This window comes from Suricata suricatta, chromosome 8 (assembly GCF_006229205.1).
Source record: "Suricata suricatta isolate VVHF042 chromosome 8, meerkat_22Aug2017_6uvM2_HiC, whole genome shotgun sequence".
NCBI classification, from domain to species: domain Eukaryota; kingdom Metazoa; phylum Chordata; class Mammalia; order Carnivora; family Herpestidae; genus Suricata; species Suricata suricatta.
Window position 1 is genome coordinate 14,359,513 of NC_043707.1, and position 20,794 is coordinate 14,380,306.

The 20,794-nt window shown below is 47.0% G+C and overlaps 1 protein-coding gene across 3 annotated transcripts; it reads right to left on the minus strand.

Moving 5' to 3' along the window:
- Window positions 1-795: 795 nt before the first annotated feature.
- Window positions 796-20,764, minus strand: KNOP1 (lysine rich nucleolar protein 1). Of its 3 annotated transcripts, none has more exons than XM_029948654.1 (5): window positions 20,710-20,764; window positions 16,811-17,718; window positions 13,250-13,318; window positions 7,156-7,233; window positions 796-4,745 (listed from the first exon to the last, which is right to left on the minus strand). In XM_029948654.1, exons 2-5 carry the CDS (start codon window positions 17,714-17,716, stop codon window positions 4,434-4,436), a joined length of 1,365 nt encoding a protein of 454 aa, XP_029804514.1. In that variant the 5' UTR covers window positions 17,717-17,718; window positions 20,710-20,764; the 3' UTR covers window positions 796-4,433. The 3 variants fall into 3 exon arrangements, with proteins under 3 accessions (XP_029804514.1, XP_029804515.1, XP_029804516.1); XM_029948655.1 differs by lacking the exon at window positions 20,710-20,764 and adding an exon at window positions 19,636-19,706; XM_029948656.1 differs by lacking the exon at window positions 13,250-13,318.
- Window positions 20,765-20,794: the final 30 nt, after the last annotated feature.

Sequence of the window (20,794 nt, forward strand, 5' to 3'; positions counted from 1 at the left end):
AATAAAAAGAATATTTATTTATGCTCATGATTGTTCATTTAATTACTTCTGACTCTCTTCATCCAGAAGAGAAACTTGTCTAAACATAGTACCCTGTTTGCTTTGTAGCCATATTTCTAAACTACATGTGATTCTACTTTTTTACCACCAGATTTTTGGAATTTGGAATCTGATTCTGTATTACTACTGATGAACTTCCACTGATGTTTTATTTTGAATCACTAGAAGCATTAATGTTGATTGGTGATGATTCACAGCCTAGAGGCCTATGCTCAGAAAAACACGTCCATTTCATCCAAATTGTGAATTAAAGTGCCCCAAACTTTTGTGCTTCTAGAAGATACACACTGGACATAAATTATAGCTCATCTCTCCCCTGTGAAAGGCAGGATTACAAGTTCACACAATCTCAGTATCAGTGGTTAAAATAATTTTTAAAAAATTAAAATATTAGTCAGTTGAGCATCTGACTCTTGATTTCAGCTCATGAGATCCAGCCCCACGCTAGGCTCTGCACTGACAGTACAGAGCTTGCTTGGGGTTCTCTCTCCCCCTCTCCCTCTCAAAATAAATAAATAAACATTAAAAAACACTTAAACTCATATTTTTACTGAACACTTTAGGACCAAGGATGTGCTATGGATTTTCTGGCATATTTAATAGTGGACTTCCTCCTCACCCTCGTCCTCAGCCTGAGACAACAGCCTCCAACAAAGAACAGGAGATACCCTTTTACTCCCTTGTACTGAATAAAACATAAAGAGATTTTTAAAAAACATGGTGGTACTGCTCAAATATTATCAAGTGATCTTTATTTCACAAAATTATTTCCGTTAAAATGATTTCATATGCCACTTTTACTAGATGATACTATTTAAATGAAACGCAACTGGCAAATTCACAAATCACCCGCTTTAAGTCTACTCTGAGGTTACACATCAGACAGCGTTTGTTCCCAAGCCTGAGTAATGGTCTTATATTGACGTGAACTTGGACTTTCACATTAGGCTGAATATGCATTACACCTAAGGAGCTTTTGAAGCATCTGTCACACCTGTCCGGGCAAAGGCTTAGAACTTTTGTGGTTTTCCTCAGCCCATTACTGAATCAATTAGCCAGACTCTGAAAACCACAGCCTACAGGGCATTAAGTCCACTGTCATTACAAAGGATAATGAAACAATAAAATTATAAATATTTTAGGAAATAAGATTTTTTAAATGAGAAAAAGTTCTACATGAGACCTAGGTTACTTTTCTATTGCTGCTTTAACAGTTTCACAAACTTAGTGGCTTACAACAACACAACTGTATCACTTTGATATCTATTTGTCCTAAGTCCAACAGGTCTCAGGGGGCTTACCCTGAAAATGAAGTGTGAGCAGGGCTTTGTTCCTTCTGAGGGCTTGGGGGAGATTGTTTTCTTGCCTTTTTCAGCTTTTAGAGGCCACCTGCATTCCTTGGCTCATGGCCCCTTCCGTCACCTTAAACCAGCAACAACTTGATGAGTTTTTCTTACAAGTCTCTGACATTTCTGCCTCCCTCTTCTACAGTTAAGGACCCCTATGATTAGACTGGGCTCACTCAGATAATCAAGGAAAATCTTATTTTAAGGTCAGCTGATTAGCAACCTTACTTCCATCTGTTACCCAAACTCCATCTTGTTTCCTAACACATTCACAGGTTCCAGTGATGGGACAAGGACATCTTGGGGGGATGGGAGCTCATTAGTCTGCCAGTCACAAACCTAATTCTCAGTTAGTAAAGTTGAATACACGATTTCTTTTAGAAAACTTTGTCTACCTAGCAAATACTTTTGATGCGCCTAGTTATGGAAAGGAAGTCTCAGGGCAGGGTCTGGTGGGCTAAGGCAGAATCAGCAGGAATCGCCCCAAGGAATACAGTGGCTAAGAATCCTGAGGTTTCATAGACAGCTGGATAAGGGCAACTGTAAGGAGGGAAGGACCCTGTTATGAAACCTCGGTCAGTTGAGAAATCCCTGAGGGACAAACAGCCAACAAGTATGAGAACAGGGTTAAATATTCAGCCTTGACTGTGCTATACATGTCCCATCTCGCCTGCCCTGGTTCTGAGTAAAAATCCCCAAACTGCCTTGTTTCAGTGGAGCGGTGGAGCAGAGGTGGCACATGCCAACGTTGTTTAAATCACAAAGGAGAGGAGCCCAGCTAACCCAGGACACTCCGAGGGGAAATCCTCCTGGGACTGCAGACTGCTGCAGGACAGAGACCTGGTAACTTGACAAGCAGTGATCTATTCCGGTTAGAGCAGCAGAGGGAAGATCAAGTACGTTCTGAGGACACTGGACATCTCAAGGTCTTGGCTGTTCAACCTCCTGAGCCAGTAGAACTCTTTAGCAATGGGGATACGTAGAGTTTGAAAGTCAAATCCTCTTACACACAGACTATTTATACTAAATGGCAGGAGGGAAAAGGTCTGACCATCACAGCCTAATGAGAACTATCACCATGAGGACAAGACAGTGGACAACCAGCCAGCCACTCTCCAAAATCACCCAAGAGACAGCCAAGCACAATCTTTCCTGATAAGCCAAGGCAGACCCTAACCGTAGTGTGATTTCTCGGCAAGATAAAAAAAAAAAAAAAAAAACTAGAGAAGCAGACAGTACAGCGAGTAAATTCCTGTAGTGTTGATCAAGGCCAGGAGAGATTTAGTCCCCTGTGAAAGGACAAGGTTCTGTGAAGGAGCTAACTCAATGGCAGAACCTTACCTTCTAGGCATTTAGGTGACCTCTTCCATTATGTATCCCAAAGTTGAATCCATCAAAGGCCCGATTCACATTCTGGGTGATGCGGCCCACCTGAGACATGACTAGCATAGACCTGTAGGACTCGTGACTTAGCCAGTGTGTATTAGTCAGGGCAGGCCTGCCTTACCTCCACCCACCCAGCGAGACAGCAGTCGGCCTGTTTGTCTCATCATCAGTTCTTCACCCTTCCTTCTTGACTTGCCTGAAGTGAATCTTCCTGCACATGCCAGGGCCTCAGAAATAGGCCTGTGACGCATTGCTGGGCAATGAGCTATGATGAAAGGTCTTCTGGAAGTTTCCTTGAGCCAGAAGGTTTTTCTTCTTTCTGTGGAATGTTCTACTGTCTTGATATCCTGCTTAGAATTGGTCCAGCCATTCTTCCACCAGCTTGATGAAGCCAATAGGATGAATGGGGCAGAGCGGAAAAGAATGTTTCTTTCAGTTGCTGCATCAATTCCCTACATCAGGACTTCCTGCCAAGTGAGAGACTAAATATCCTGGCTCTTTGGTTGGGCTGCTGAGCTGGGATGACTATAGGAGGCATTCAGGTCAAGTAATGTGAAACTATGTTGGGATGCAAAACGCGAGGTGAATGGAGAGAAGGTGGTCATATCATTCAGATCATCGTGCCTGGAGCTCTGTGCGGCTGGCGGTAGCGTCTAGGCATGGGAAGGCGGGCATGGCAACTTCCTGTCATCCCCACACATCGACCCCTCCTGGCACGTGACCTCCACGACATAGGTCACCTAGGATTCTATTCCTCATGGTCACAAAGAATCTAACAGATCCCTGGGAATTTGTCATTGGTTCATGAAGACTTAACAGTTTCTCTAAAATGCCTTCTTCAGAATTCAGTTAAAGCATCAAGACTAAATCCAGCTCAGTACTGAGGATGGAAAGGCAGCCAAAAAAGGCAAAATTGGTTTAGAAACACATTTCCTAACAGCGGAGAAAGCTCGGTCACATCTGCTTGGTGGCAACTGAGACCCTTCTCTGCCTGCAGCAACTCCAGGAGGGGAAAAGAAAATGAGCTTGCTCTTCCCTGTTTATCATTAACTCTACTTCCTGTGTGAGAGTTAGACATCTAATAAAACTTCTGTTTCTTCACTCAAAAGAGATTTCAATCTCCAGTGACTTTTCCTGGTGAAGTTCCCTAAGGGGGACAGTTAGAGTAGTGAATAGTGACAGAGGACCTGGGGCACAAAAGTACAACACTTGGCACTTACTGGTTGGGTGAACCTGGGCAATTTTATTAGTTCATCCCTGAACCTCAGTTTCCTCATCTATAAGATGGGGATAATAGCACCTATTTTATACTTATTACGATTAAGTACATTAACGCAGGGGCAACACGTTAGTATGTACGTGGTACGTACTAAGCACTCAACACATTTAGCTATTTATATACGTTGATGTCTTCAAGCAGGGATGGAATCCTTCATACAGAAAACAGTAGGTGTGAGCCACACACACGTTCTTTTGACTTCTGAAACGCGAGCTTCCCTGACCCCAGTTCATCCAAGCACATGGGCATAGTTGTCCTTAATCTCTGTAGACGTGTGACCGGAGACAACTGTAGGGTGGCTTTCGTTTGCACAACTGCATTATAAAAGCAATCTTGGCTGTTTTGAAGGACAAGACGGTAGTTTAATCTTCAAATTTGATGGACTTGGAAGCATTCCTGTCAATATAGAAGATTTTGCCCGGGGTGGCGGAGAAGCCAAGGCCGGCACCCCGGCTGGCCTTCCAGCTCATGGCCCGGTCGTAGTCCTGCTGGAGGTTCTGCCGCAGGGTGTCGGCCGCCTTCTTGTTGAGAGCCATGTTGGGCCTTCCGGTCGTGTTAAGGGGGCGGCTGAGTGAAGGGGACACATTTTTAAAGCCACCCATAAGTTTGAGAAATTTCAGTTTCTGTTCCTCGTTTTCAAAACCAGCAGTATCCCACTGGCCAAACTGAGTTCCCTGTGTTAAAAGAAAAAGGTGGTCACTTTCCTGGTTTCCAAAGCCCTGTGCTTTCCCCAAGTCCAGCCTCCCCAGGGAGGATCCAGCTGAGTAAGCACGCCCTGAGGACCAGGTGCAGTGCTCACAGGCTCGTCAATGGACTGTTCTTTTCATTCTAACAAGAACTGTACTGGTGAGGAAATGGAGATCTGCAGTCTAACTGGGGGCACAGCCCTAACTAACGACCCTGCTAGAATTCCACCTCAGGCCTGGCCAACACAGGGCCCTCCTTTACCCACAGAGCTGCCCTAACTCACAGCAAAGAGTACGGCACACCTCACCTCCCACCACCTCACCTCCTCGCTGGCCACTCTGCCCTCAGGTTTCGGTCAGTCGGAAGGAGGAGGAAAGCAGGTGGGAATCTGAAACGCACATCGCCTCCCAGGGGCACTGTATTTTATAGCAGGGAGTGGAGGCCCAGGGAGGGAAAGGGTCACACAGCCAAGCCAGAGGCTGAGCCAGTCCAGGAACTCAGGGCTCCCAACTCATGTCCAGAGTACTCTACCACCTCTACACGAATCACCCATGTTCAAGAAAATGCCAGATGGCCCCTCAGAGCAGCTGAAGAAAAGACTCTTTTCCTTCTCACATCTGTGGGACGGGCAAGAAATCCAGTTCAAGAAAACTGTGACTTTGAAGTCACACAGACTCAAGGATCAAGCCCACCCTGGCTGACTCCGGTCAAATCACTTGACCTCCCTGAGCCTTAATGTCGTCATCTATTAAACAGAGGTGTGATACACCTCTCACAGGGCCTTAGCTAAGGATCAAAACAAATTTCACACCAGCAACCCAGAGCACAAGGCTTGGCATACTTTAAGTCCGCAGTAACTGGTCATTCTTCCCATCCTACCCCGACTGCTGACCTCCATGCTGCCTGGGAACTTTCCACTTGCAAGACAAATGCCAGCCTACCACTTATTTCTAGGTCTGTTTTGGGAGAATACAAAGAACCAGTAGTTGCTACACTTACCCTGAATGAATCAGTGACAATTTCTCCCAGATTCACAGCGGCCCAGATGTAGGCCTAATTATAGCTTCCCAGGCCTACAATTTCTAGAATGAGAAACAACCTCTGACGGTTGGGCCTGAGAAGAGCTAGCTCTTCCAAGGGCTGCTGACCCACTCAAAGGAGCCCTCCCACAGGGGCTCACAGCCAGTCTGGAATCCTCACCACATGTCTCAGCCATGAAGTATCCCTAGGTTCTAGGAGGCAATGCCACCTAAAGTATACCCAGCAGATGCCAGTCCCTGCACCGTGGGATCCCCATCAGGTCCTTCTAGATATAGCCTCTGGGGCCACTAGTTCTGAATGACACTGCCCTGTTTCTTGCTTCCTCAACTCAATTAGGACGTCCTATCAGCTCTGCTCAACTCAAAAGGATGGAGAGAAAGGAGAAGAGATACTCAGAGGGAAGACACGTAACAGAGCCCCTCTCCATACCCCACTGAGCCAGAGTACAAGTCCCATTTTACAGATGTGGAAACTGGGGCTCTGAAGGGGGAAGTTGCTTGCCTAGAGTCTCACAACTAAAAAGTGGCAGAGCCAGAAACTGAACGAAGATCTTTTGCTCCAAATCAATTGTTCTCTCCTGTGTTAAACTGTGAATGCTTAAGATAGGGCAGGAAAGCAAGCCTTCCCTGTCATCTAGATCCTTCTTTTCCCTCTCCCCGAATCCAATTAACTATTAACAAGTCTTGTTGGATTGTGAAGCTGTCTCTTCTCTCGGTCCTCTGCTACCATCCCAGTCCTCAGGCCTGCAGGCCAAGTCTTGTAACCAGCTCCCCACCCCACCCCCCCACACAAATGCCCTCCAGGAGCTCCCACTGCACCCAGAGTCCCGTACAAGCTTCCGGCCACAGCCCCCGAGGCTGGCCTGGGGCAGGCCTGCCCACAGCCCCTCTCATCCTGCTTCAGCCTGACTTTCGTCCTCCCACCATCCTCCCTCCTGCCCCATCTCCTCAGGCCTGGTTTGGAATCTCCCATTCCAGCTGGACCTCCTGAGAGAGGCCTGCCACCACACAGCTCTCACCTCTGCCTCCTACCCTGGTCCAAGAAGCCTTCTGAGGTCACATGCCCTCAGTGACTAATGTGAGGGACACCCCATCCGTCCAGAGCCAAAGATTCCAGATGCTTATCTTGCCTGGCCACCTCCCTAGGAGGGAGGCAAGCACCTCTTCAGAAGGAAGGAAATTAGCTCAGGACAAGCTCTGCAGTGAAGAGAGCCCACAGGCAGGCAGGGACAGCCTCTGGGGCCTGGACTACCATGGTCTCATCTCCCATCACTCTGCTCCTTGTGCTGCAAGGCAAGGAAGGAGGGGTCAGGATGCTGGGGTATGCCACCCAGCAGAACCCAAGCATTGAACTTACTGTCCACTTCCTTGATTCAGAAGCTTCTGTTTTGCCCGACTCACGATCAATCTCTTCTTGCAAGGCCTTTCGCCTCACCTGAGCAAGGAAGAACAAAGAAAAGAGGGAAATGGGACACAAAAGTTTTCCTTTGAGTTTAAAACAGAGCACAGAGATAGGGCAGGACAGGAGGGTGGCAAGAGGGAGAGCAGCTTTCCTCTGCTGTGAATTGGGGCAGGCATTTGTCAAAAGTATCTTCTAAGCATCCCAAGGCTGCAGTCCCTTGGCCTAAAATAAGCAGCCTCATTTGTTCTTGTTTTGCCACTCTTTAAGAATGAACTATCCTACAAACTGAGCCTTATCCACATTCAGCACTGGAACGTTTTTTGTCTCTCAAAGCCATAGTGGGTGGAAACTTCCCCCAACCACACTGCCTGAAGCCCAGCCTTCCTGTGCAGAAGATTCTGTAGTTAACTTTGGGGATAGCACTGTTTTCTAGAAAGAACAATGGAGTGAGACACAGGCTAGTTTGAATTTTAGCACTTAGGTAAGTCATTTAACCTTTTTGTACTTTGTTTACCTGCAAACAGAAATATCAGCTACCCTGGAGGATAAATGAGAGAATTGTGCTTTGATTTGCAATAAATAGATTTGTTCCTCATCCTAGTTTCTCCAGAGAATTCCTAAACTCCTTGGGATTTCCTAAGTGAAGAGAGGAATCAAGGTGTCTTTTGCTATGTAAATGAGGACAAAGCAGAAAAGCACCTGGGGATGGAAACAGGTGGTCAGGTGACCCAACCCCAGGACTAAAGGGGGTTGGAACTTTCAGTCCCCCCTCCAAACTCCAGGGAGGAAACAGGGGCTGGAGGCTGAATCAATTACCAAATGGTCAATGACTTAATCAACTGTGCCTACGTAATGAAGCCTCCATAAAAACTCCCAAAAGAGCAGGATGTTCAGAGAGCTTCTGAGTTGGCGGAAAACGTGGATATTTGAAAAGAGCGGTATGCTTGGAGAAAGCATGAAATTTCAGTACCATTTCCCGACACTTTGCCCTATGTATCACTACCATCTGGCTATTCTTGATTTGTATTTTTTTTTTTTTATAAACCAACAGTCTAGTAAGTGAAGTAATTCTCTGAATTCTGTGAACTGCTCTAGCAAATTAACAGAACCCAAGTAGGGAGTCATCAGAACTGCCCATCTATAGCAGGCTGACGAGGGAGCAAATAGCCTGGTGAGACTGACACTATCTCCCTATATATATTACGTCAGAACTGAACTGAATTGTAGTACACCCAGCTGGTGTCCAAGAATTGCTGGTGTGGGAAAACCCTCCCCTCCACATGAAACTGTTGGGTGCAGAATGTTAAGAACCTAATAGACTGCCTGGTACACAGTAGGTACACCTTATACATCAGCATGTTAATGACCCTGCTGTTTGATATAAAAGCTTCCAGGACCAATACCCCTGATGAACACAGACCAAAAGTCTTCAACAAAATTTTAGGAAACTGAATTCAACAATACATTAAGAGAATCATTCACCATGATCAAGCAGGACTTATCTCAGGGATGCAAGGATGGTTTAATATCTGTAAATCAACCAACACGTATATACTACATTAACAAAATGAAGAATAAAAATCATACACATCTCAAAGCATTTGACAAAATTCAACATCAATTCATGGTGTCATCAACCCACAATGTCAACAAAGTGGGTACAGAGGGAACATACCTTAACATAATAATAAAGGCCATATATGAAAACCCAGAGTTAATTTCACTCAATGGTGAAAAGCTGAAAGTGTTTCCTCTAAGATGAGAAACAAGAATGTCTACTCTCATCACTTTTATTCAACATAGTCCTGAAGTCTCAGCCACCAGAGGAACTATACAGCTCCTTAAGGAAGTGAAAGAGGTATGCTCTGAAAATTTTAAGACGTGGATGACAGAAACTTGGCAATGACATAAGTAAGTGGAACGATACACCATGCTCATGGACTGTAAGAGTTCATATTGTTAAAATGTCCATATTACTCAAAGCAATCCACAGGTTCAATGCAATCCCTATCAAAACGCCAACACCATGTTTCACAGAACTGGGACAAAGAATCCTAAAATTCATATGGAACCGAAAAAAGACCCCAAACAGCCAAAGCACTCCTGAGAGAGAAAAACAAAGCGGGAGGTAGCACACTCCCAGATATCAAACTATACTACAAAGCAGCAGTAATCAAAATAGTATGGTATTGGCACAAACACAAACCCAGATTAATGAAAGAGAACAGAGAGGCCAGAAATCACTTATTGGTCAACTAATCTATGACAAAGGATCCAAGAATGTAACAATGGGGGAAAGGCAGTCTCTTCATTAAATAATGTTGGGAAAACTGGACAGCTCCATGCAAAAGAATGAAACTGGACCACTGTCTCACACCACAGACAAAAATAAACTCTAAGTGGATTAAAGACTTAAATGTGAGACCTGAAACCACAGAACTCCTAAAAGAAAACAAAGGCAAGAAACTCTTGGCTTTCAGTCTTAGTTCCTATTTTTCTGGATCCGCCTCCTTAGGCAAAGGCAATAAAAACAAGAACAACTGGGACTACAATAAATTAAAAAGCTCCCACACAGCAAAGGAAATCATCAACAAAATGAAAAGGCAACCTACTAAATGGGAGAAGACACAGCTGACCCTTGAACAAGTAGGGGGTGGGGCGCTGGCCCCTAGACAGCTGAAAATCCACATACCACTTTTGACTGTTCGTAGTCCACTGTTGACTGGAAGCCTTAACGGTAATATAAACAGCTGATTAACAGATTGTGTATGTTATATGCATTACATGCGGTAATCTTACAAAAAAGCTAAAGACGCAATCAAGAAAATCAAAGGAAAAACATACATTTACAGCACTGAAATGTATAGAAGGATATAAAAATCTGTGTATTCATGTACTTGTGCAATTCTAACCCACGTCATTCCAGGATCAACTTATTTGCAAGGATTAAGTTATTTGTAAATAATATACTCAACGAGGGGTTTATATCCAAAATATATGAAGAACTCATATACGGGGAGCCTGGGTGGCTCAGCTGGTTAAGCATTTGACTCTTAGTTTCAGCTCAGGTTCATGAGCTCAATCCCCAAGTTGGGCTGTGTCCTGACAGCAATGCTGAACCTGCTTGGGATTCTTTCTCCCCCCCACCCCCGCCTCTCTCTCTCTCTCTGCCCCTCACCTCTGACATGGGTGTGCTCTCTCGCTCAAACTAAATAAACGTAAAAAAAAAAATTCAATTAGAAAATGGGCAGAGAACCTGAATAAACATTTCTATAATGGCCAACAGACACACAAATGTTCACCTTCACTAATCCTCAGGAAAATGCACATCAAAAGCATGAGTATCACATCACACTGGTCAGAATGGTAGTATTAGAAAGACTGGAGACAACAGTGTCGGTGAAGATGCAGAGAAGAGGGAGCCCTTGTGCACTGCTCTGAATGCAAACTGGTGCAACCACTATAAAACAGCAGTATGGAATTTCTTCAAAAAATTAAAAAGAGAAATACCATATAAACCAATAATTCCACTTCTGGGTATTTACACATAGAAAAGGAAAACACCAATTGGAAAAGACATAAGCACTCCTATGTTTATCCCAGCATGATTTACAACTGCCAAGATATGATGCATCCTAAGTATTCACTGATAGATGAATGGATAAAGTTGCAGTGTGTGTACATGTGCACATGTGCGCAGACACACACACACACACACACACACACACACAGAAATATTACTCAACAATAAAAAAGAATGAAATCTTGTCAGTTTGAGACAATGTGGATGGACCTACAGGGTATTATGCTAAGGGAAATCATTGAGACAGAAAAAAGACAAATACCATATAATTTCACTTATATGTGGAATCTAAAAAAGGGACACACAGTACAGGGAATACACTCAGTAATCTTCTACGACCTTTGTTTGGTGACAGCCGGTACCTACACTTACTGTGGTGAGCACAGCATAAAGCATGTTAATTGCTGAATCACTAGGCTGTACACCTGAAACTAACAGAACATGGTATGTAGACTGTACTTCAATTAGAAAGGGGGAGTCTGGGTGGCTCAGTCGATTAGGCGGCCAAGTTCAGCTCAGGTTGTGATCTCACAGTCCATGGGTTCAAGCCCTGCATCAGCCCCTGTGCTGACAGCTCAGAGCCTGGAGCCTGCTTCTAATTCTGTGTCTCCCTCTCTCTCTGACCATCCCCCCGCTCAGGCGCTCTCTTTCTCTCTCAAAAATAAATGTTAAAAAAAAAATTTTTTTTTAAAGAAAAAGAAAAAAAGCTTCCAGGGTCTCCTTTTCCCTCATGTAAGGGTTCAGGTATAACTTTGCCCCGGTTTGTGCCCTTTCCTTCTCTCTTCTTATCTGCCACAGGCTGTGAGACAAAGTGACCATTTATGTAAGTTCAAAACTATTTAAAACAAAGTGACAACTGTAAAAATGAGAGAAATAACATATTCCTAAAGGGAAACCACGCTCCAGATGTGAAGTGATACAGATGTGTATATGCCAAAATGACATTCAATTCACCAGTGAAATGATAAAAATGAGGAGAATGGTCTATACAAAGTAGGATAATTGCACAGTGCTTTAAAATTACATAAAGTTACAAAGGAAAAATCTGGAAGAATATAGTAACAAAGGGTTAACAGTGATCATTATTAGGTGATAGGATATCAGGTTGCACTTTTTTTTCAGGTTGCAATGTTTTAACATAGCGAACTTTCAGCACTCATGGGACAAAAGGCAGAGGTAAAACAGAAAGCTTCGCTTACGTTAAGGTAATCTGTCACCCGTAATGGTTAAAAGTTTCCTTAAGAACTGTAACCTGCAGGCACAAGGAAGTAGCAAAGGGGCTGCCGGTGGGCCTCGCCCACATGAAGTCCACGGCCATGGGGAGTCTCAGAGTTCCAGCAACGTGCTGCATCCTGAGTGGTGGAGGGTACCTGCGAAGGAGCTGGTCCCAGAGAGTCAGGGCCCGGCCTTTGTCCTCTCCATCCTCATTACTGTTGGTCCTGACCCCGGGGAGCAGCAGGACTATGACCTGCAAAAGGCTGGGGAGCTCCAGTTTCGAGGGGCTTGTGCTTTGTGCCAGGCCCTGGCCTGGGCTCTGTCAGCATCACCGGACTGATCTGCATGGCCCTACTTCTGATGCCCCTGCCTCCAGGGAAAGTTCCCCAGCACCCCAAAGGCATTAGGTTTGAAAATTCTGCAGCATCTTATAGGCCCCCACATACTCCACTCACTTCCTAATAGTTACTGGTTTCTCTCTCTCCTGGAGTAGAAGGGCCATGAGACAGGAATCAACCCTGCATCACACCCTGTTGCTTCTCTCCAGCAATTGCTTGCTGACAAAGCATGACGACGTGGTCAGAGTAATGGCTGCTACTTAAAGCAGATACAAGACAGGCCCCTGCTGAGTGCCTCACAAACAGACCACGTCTGGTCTTCACAGTCACCTATATGAGGGTCAGTGAGATCAGTGCCCAAGGTTATTAGTAATGGTCCAACGCCAAGCATCTGCGGTTACCACACTGTCCTGCCAGGCCTCATTTGGTCCAGGATCATACAAATACCCCAGTTCCAGAAAATCTTGCTCCACTATAAGATACACCTACCTACAGGTCTGGGCACGACTGAAGCAGAAGATGAGCCACAAGAGAATAACTTCTCTAAGCGCTCCTGAATTGAGGCCAGGAGGTGGCAATGCACGGGCCTGGCTGAGCACATGTTCCCTGCCTTGGCTGCAGTTCCTGGGGTCATACTTCCGACTCTCCCGCAGCAATTTTAAGGGAAACTCTCAGCCCGGGATTCTAAATGACCAGTGGCCACTCAGCCAAAGCTGTGGTAGTGAAAGGGTCTCCCAGCATCAAACAGGGGAGGCCACAAGTTCCCTGCCACCTGAGGTGTGCCAGAAGCTGCCAGGTGGCTTTTGGGTTCCCTGACACCGCTGGGACCAGAATCCTGTTGCCCAGTAAGAGACCAATGTGTGTGTCTGGTAGGTGCCAAGACATGGGAGAGGGATGAGGACCCGGGCCGTACCTGGTCTATGTGCGCCTCATCCATGTTGCCTTTCTTTTCCAACACCACCTCTAAGTCTGTGTCAGGCTCCTGCACGAAAGGGCAAAGGGAGGAAGAGTCAAGAATACGATGGCCTCTGCCCCAGCACCCCAGCAGGGTGAGAATGAGATAGTCCAGAAAAGTCCCAAGACCGCAGCACCACCTCAACCCCTGCCACCCACAGAACTTCGGACATCCTGTCTCCCACGATTCTCACTGATTCTCCCCTCAAGACCATGGTACTGACCTATGTGACATTTGAAGAAACTAAGGCTCAGAGAGGTAATGTGAAGGCACCCCCACAGCTCAGGGACAGGGCTGACACTAACATGGATCTCCTGACTCAGGCTTGGCACATCTTTCCTGCCACAGACATCATCTTCCCTCCCATGGCACCAAACCAACAAGAGGAGAGAGGCCAAGGGCCCTGCTGATGGTGGGGGAGGGGCGGGCAGAAGGGTGGGGGTGGGCAGGGAGGGGACCCTTCCAGCAAACCTAAACAGTCCTAGTCGCTGCCTTCCCAGATGCCTGGACAGCACAGTGGTCTCTAACTCTTGCTTCCCCACCCCCCACACCAGCCCTGCTCCACTATGGACAACAGCTAGGATGAGCTTTAAAAACTCAACCGGGGGCGCCTGGGTGGCTCAGTCGGTTAAGCGTCCGACTTCGGCTCAGGTCATGATCTCACCGTTTGTGGAGGCGAGCCCCGCGTCAGGCTCTGTGCTGACAGCTAGCTCAGAGCCTGGAGCCTGCTTCGGATTCTGTGTCTCCCTCTCTCTGACCCTCCCCTGCTCACACGGTCTCTCTCTCAAAAATAAATAAAACATTATTTATAAAAAAACAAACTCAACTGGAGGGGCACTTGGCTGGCTCAGTCAGGGGGCACTGCGACTCGATCTCGGGGTTGTAAATTTGAGCCTCACATTGGGTATATAAATTACTCAAAAATAAATCTTAGGGTTGCCTGGGTCGCACAGTTGGCTGAGTGTTTGACTCCTGATTTCGGCGAGGTCATGATCTCGTGGTTTTTAAGTTCAAGCCCCAAGTCACGCTCCACAATGTCAATGCAGAGCTGCTTGGGATTCTCGCTCTCTCTTTCTCAAAATAAATAAATATACTTAAAAAAAGAAAAAGTTAAGTAAAATAAAATATTAAAAACGTTCAACTGGACCATGTTAAATATACACCTTAAACTTACACCATGTTATATATCAATTATATTTCAATTAACATTTAAAAACTCAGTCGGATCACATCACCCCACTACTCCCAAAACCCTCCAGGGTCTCTCTTCATTTACACAAAACTCTACAGTCCTGTGGCCTCTAGGGTCTCTATCTCTTGGTCCCCCAAATTCCCAGCTCCAATCCTGCCCCCCAGTCTCTTTGCTCCTTCCAGGGCCTCTGCACCGTTGCCCCCTCTGCAAGACTCATGGCCAACACCCGTCACACATCTCTGCTCCCATGTGGTGTCCTCACTGGGCCTGCCTTGGACAGGCTTGCATGTGTCACACTTGCTCACTGACCTTAGCTCCCATGGGACCTTCTGAACCTTAGACCTTAGGCCAGTCACTTTCCCTGGTCCTTTGGTAATGACAACTGCCATCTTTTCTGCATCGGTACTTTAAGTGCTCTGCCTGGCAGCCAGCATCACATGTAATGATGCTGGAGGGCTTTGTTCACTCACATCACCCTTCCAGACCCTAAGATGTGTGCATTTCCTGACTCAGAGGGCTGTCTGAGGCAGCAGAGCCCCGATGGCAGATGTTAAAGAGAGGGGACCATCCACCTTTTACTGGACTCTGGAGAAAAGGGATTCTGACAGGGGCTGGGTTCCCAGCCTCTGAGGTTCCTCTTGGCCTCAAGAGATTCTGAATGAGAGAGACCAGTGAAATAAGTCTAATGGACTAGGGAAAAACTGGGAAAAATCCAGAAACCGGAACTACCTTTTATAGGCCCTGAAAAGGAAGCCACCCCTGCCCTCCTCAACCCCAGCAGAGCTGAGGTCAGGGCGCACACACTTTCCTGATGATCCTGCTCCAGGAGGCTCATCCTTCAGTCGGTATTAACTGAGCTCCCTCCAGTGCCAGGGCCTCCGTCAGACACACGCTAGCCATCACTCGAGGACCACAGGGCAGTGGCTGGTCTGAGCGTACCTGGCTGGTCGGTGCAGAACTGCGAGAGAACTCGGGGCTTGTTCTAACAGAAGACAGTCACTTCTTGGGCTCTAATGGCTCTAGCATCTATGGAAGTTACAGGGCAGCTTCTGAGAAAGGATGAAACCTCCAGTTCCAAAGGCAGACTGGGTTTAAAGCCCAGGCCCACCCTGACAGGTGAGTGATCAAGGTATTTAACTCCTCCCTCTGTTTTCTTGTCTGCTAAATGAGGGAAACCCACAGCAACCATTTCGCCAGACTGATGTGAGGATTAAAGGGGTTAATACATGGGGAGCATCAGGCTACTGCAGGCACACAGTAAGCGTTCAACATCAGCCCTCGCTCCCCCAGTAGGCCAGACACCTGCTCGGAGTAGGACACGTACCATCTCATGTCCCCCTGCACATCCACACACGTATTCCAAAGAGGCAATGAAGCTGTGGTCCTGGCATAGACAGGGGACGTTGTGGGCCTGTGGAGTCTGTGCTCTGACTCATCTACCCCCTTCTTTCCTCAACTCAAGGAAGCCTGTCAGGATGGAGACAGCATATTTCTGTTGTCTTCGCCAGACCATCAACTATTCTCTTCCTCCAAGTAATTAGGAAGATTCTCTTCCTCCCAGGAAGTGTCTTTCCCCGACCTCAGACATTGGGGTTCAAGTGGGACTGATACTCTAGGCCCCTCCCCCCAGCTTCAGATCAGGGCTTCCAGCTTGCGTGATGCGTCTGAAGCCTTGTGACAGCAGCCCTGAGACTCTTGTCATTATTTCAGAGGGGCTACCGTTCTCCCTTTGGGGGCAGCCTAACTACTAGGATGAAATCCTGGAACTGCTGCGACTGTCTTGCTATGGGGTGGGAGGTGCCTGTCTGGGACTAAAACCCACTAGAAAAAAAATGCAAAGCCCAGGGCTGGAGAAAGACACGCAGGCCTTCTCCTGCAATCCAAACCTGTTTGATCTCTAAATCATGTATACTGGGCACAGAAAATAAACTCAGAATAGCTATGGACATGTTATCTCAAATTATTTGGTTCCTGAGTTTTGGACACCAAGTGGCAAGAGTTCAGGATAGGAGACATTCATCTGAAAATTTTATCTCAATTTATTCAGACCCTAAGTGAAGATCGTGAGAAGCTGGATGAAGTTTCAATAGCAAGGAATACCTTTACTGAGGATATTGCATGAGCACCTGGATCCAGCTACACCTGAAACTAGTTTTAACCTTTCCAGTTACGTATCTCAACAAATGCCCTTTTCTAGCTGAAGTCAGTTGGTTTCATCAGGATTTTGGCGGTTACAAAGGAGAGTGCCTGTGCGCGAATGCACACACATACTCCCAACTTCCACCCTTCGTCTCCCAAGCAGAGTCTGCTTCTGAAGAAAAGCTTACCTCTTCGCAAGTTTCTCCTGCTACCACTCTGCTCTCTTTCTCCTTCTTCTTTTTATTCCTCCTCAGAGCTGGCTCCTCAATGCCTGGCTGCTCTGCCTTTTTCTTGGCCTTCATTTTCTTTTTTGCAGGGGACTTGGGGTTATGTTCTATTGGGATGTATTCTGGAGCTTCGACTTTGACTGGCTTCTTCTTTCTTTTCCTAGGGATGTTCTCAATTGATTTGGAGAGCTCAAGGTCTCCCTTCTGGTGGATTTTCTTTTTCTTTTTCATCTTCAAATTGTGCTCTGAGGTGTCCTCCTGCTTCCGTTTCCACTCTGAGGCCACCTGCTCCTCCCCATCCTTCCCCACTGAGCTAGTGTACAGAGAATCCCCAGACTCACAGAACCAAGGGTCCTTGGCTGAAAAGTCTGCAGCCTCCCGGGCCTTTTTTTCCTTCTTGTGTTTTTTGGGCTTCTTGCTGACACTTGTCACCTCCTCGCCCTGCCTGGGGTCCGGGGAGGTCTGCACTCTTGAGTCAGGGGGCATGGCCGGAGGCCATAAGGACTTCTTCTTTTTCTTCTCTCCGCCTTGGAACTCAGATGAACCAAGAGCCTGCTTCCTGGGGCTTGGTAACTTCTCTGTCCGTCCAGCACATAACGTGGTCTCAGGTTCTAAGTGCTGCTCGCAGAGCGTGCTATGGCCCTTCTTTTTCTTCTTTTTCTTCACGAGAGGCATCTCCGATGCCTGTCCTAGGACCACACTCTTTGAGGGGGATGTGGCTTTTGTGGGACAGATCTCAGTGAAATAACTGTCACTGTTTAAAACTGAGTATTGAGTCTCTGGTTCTTTGACCACCTTCTTCTTCTTCTTCTTCTTTTTCTCTGGGAGCCCAAGGCCCAAGTCTCCTTTGTGGGTTTTAGTGATCATTCCTGAAAAGAGAAATGGTACAAGTTATCCTCATATCAAATCACCCTGTGCACAATTCAGTTAGGTAGTGCCAAGAGCCCGGTTTCTGAGTGGCTAGTCTGAAATGTTAGGGGATGGAAAAATGTGATCAAAATGGAGTTTAAATTCAGATAGCCCCAAATTCAGATTCAAACTGCTCCCTCACCTTAAGCCAGTCACCTAGCCTCCCTGAACATTAATTTCTCCATGTAGAAAATGGGGAGAAATAACATTTCCTTCTCAAAGGGAGAAGTGATCCATGCAGAGTGGTACACTGTTGATTCCTCTTCCTAATCCCGCTTCTCAAATCTCTGAGCCTAGTCACCCATTCAACAAATTTACTGTCTACCCTGTGCCAGCCATGAAGGATCCAACTGCAGTCACATCGGACAGACGATTTCCGAAGGGAACAGAGATCCTGAGGTCAACTCTTCCTGCCAATCGATTCCCACCAGAGGCAGTAACTGTGGCACAATTAACTTCTTACCTTTGATCATCTACTTAGATTAACTAAATTCATCTACTTAACTTCCCCCACCTGCACCCTGGGTGACTTACCCTCCTAATTACCTTCCCACGTGGCTATTAGTAAGAGCAGCAGCAAGATATGGAAGGAGCCACAGTTAGGACAGAAAGACCTGGGTTCAAATGGTGACTGACGCTCTCTTGCCACAGTGTTGGGTTTATCTGGGCCTCTGTTTCCCCATCTATCATCAGAGTCTGAACCAGATCAAATGCTGCCAGGGGGAGAGAAGATGTTGGGGGCCACACCTTGCCTGCCTCACTGTTTTTAAATTTTCAAATTACCAATATTTAACAATTGGAAATGACACAGAGCAACCTACAATACCCAGCTTTTTAAAAAAATGTTTATTCATTTTTGAGAGAGAAACAGAGCATAAGTGGAGGAGGGGAAGAGAGAGGGAGGCACAGAATCCGAAGCATGCTCCAGGCTCCGAGCTGTCAGCACAGAGCCTGATGCAGGGCTCGAACTCATAAACTGTGAGATCATGACCCGAGCCAAAGTTGGACACGTAACCGACTAAGCCACCCAGGCACCCCTACAATGCCGATTTTTTGGGAAAATGTCATGTAGGCAACTGTGCTGGGGCCCTGAAGTGCACTTTAGCTTCCGCTAGGCTACTTCTCTCACTCATCACCACCCCAGTTCCTACTGCTCCCTGTACTAGGTGACATGGAGACACCCAGGGAATCCAGAAACAAAATACCCCCCCAAGGTTTGGACAGTGGGAGGGAAAGTTCAAAAGGTTCTCCATCCTGAAGCTCCCTTCAGGCTCAGAACCCTAGGGGTGCAGACTGGACCTGACTCACTGTTAGCAACTTCAAAGAGACAGGCCAGCACTAAGCTATGGCTCAAATTCATTTGCAACTCACACCAGGAGCACCTGGAAAGTCCAGGGAGCCCTCTCATTCAATCCTGCCCTGGTTTCTGCTCTATTCCCAGAGCCTAGCTCTGCACCTGGCACACAGCAGGTGTTTAGTAATTACTCACTGAATAAATGAATGCCAGAGATACAGAAACAAACAAGATAAAATAGCAGTGTAGGGGCGCCTGGGTGGCTCAGGCGTAACAGTCCAACTTTGGCTCAGGTCATGATTTCACAGTTTGTGGGTTCAAGCCCTGCGTTGGGCTCTGTGCTAACAGTCTGCTTCAGATTGTGTGTGTGTGTGCCCCCCCCCCCCCGCTCGTGCACACTCATTCTCAAAAGTAAGTAAACACTTAAAGACTGTTTTAAAATTAAAAAAAAAAAAAACACCTGCTATCAAGAAACAGGTGTAGGAGGAAAAGATGTGTGATAATCAAGATACAAAAGATACAAGTGATAACAGCAAGGCTAGTGGTGAGGTCAGGGCCATGGAATTCATTTTACCTGACCTACCAGTTGTCAGTAAAGTTCCTAGTCCAGAGGTTTCCAGCTTGGGCAACTGCAGGACAGAGGTGTCAATCCCTAAGGAAAAGGAAAAGGAACCTAAGGCGGATAAGGGGCTGCAGAAGACAGGCTGCTTTGCACAGACGCCTTGAGATACCCAAACAAAGATTGTCTGGTGGAAAGGTGGACATGTGGGTCTGAGGCTCAGAGGTGACTGGGCTGATGTAGATAAGAAAAGCTTAGAAACATATGGGTGATAACTTAGGCTCAAATAGAACGAGCCTAAGACAAGAACCTTAGGGAAACAGGACTGAGAAAGAGGGGTCTGCAAAGGAAGAGGGGAAGGTGCAAACCTAGAGAGGATGGAGTCAAGAGACTCAAGAGTGCCTCAGGTCAGGGAATGGCAAAGATTATCCGATTAGAACAAAGAAGCCAAAAGGGGCTTACATTAAATTAAAGCTCAATTTAATCCCCTTAAGCTTCCCTCCCCTTTAGCACTCAAGATCCTCCTCTTCAACCTTGCGACCCCAGATACATTCACTCCAAGGGAAGGGGAATGATCCTCGCAGTGTTTCCAGCAAAAACCAGCACTTTCTCCAAAAGGTCTTTTAAAATCTCGCGGTAGCCTCGTTACGACCCGTGTGAAGGCTCCGTCGCAGAGACTTGCTGAGGCTTTGAAACTTCAATTTACTAGGTCCTAAAACCAGCAAATAGCAAAAAAGATCGGAACCCAGCCCGCAGGACGTCGGAGCCCGTGCTCTGCACAATGGAACCAACCCCTCCCCCCCGCCCCAAGTTCACTCGCGGGAAGCAAGGGAGCCAGGAGGCGAGACCCTCCCTCCAAGGCTCCGCCGCGCCAATGCTCCCGCACACACACGGGCTGAGAGATTACGCGCGACCCTGGCCCCGCTCCAAGGCGGGAGAACGTCCAGAAGGCGGCGGCCTCAGGCCGGAGCGAGGAGGGGTTGGCGGTGTGCATTTGGGGTGCAAGTCGCCCGCTTTTCCCTCCGTTCGCCCCGCAGGTCCCTAGGCCCAATCTCCAGACCCCGCGACTTCCCCTCGATGCCGCGCCTCAGCACTTACCCTCAAACCAATCTTCCCCGCCTCCACGTGAAAGCCCACTCGCCGCGACCCGGAAGTTAATCTCGAGTCGCTGGCCCGCCCCCGT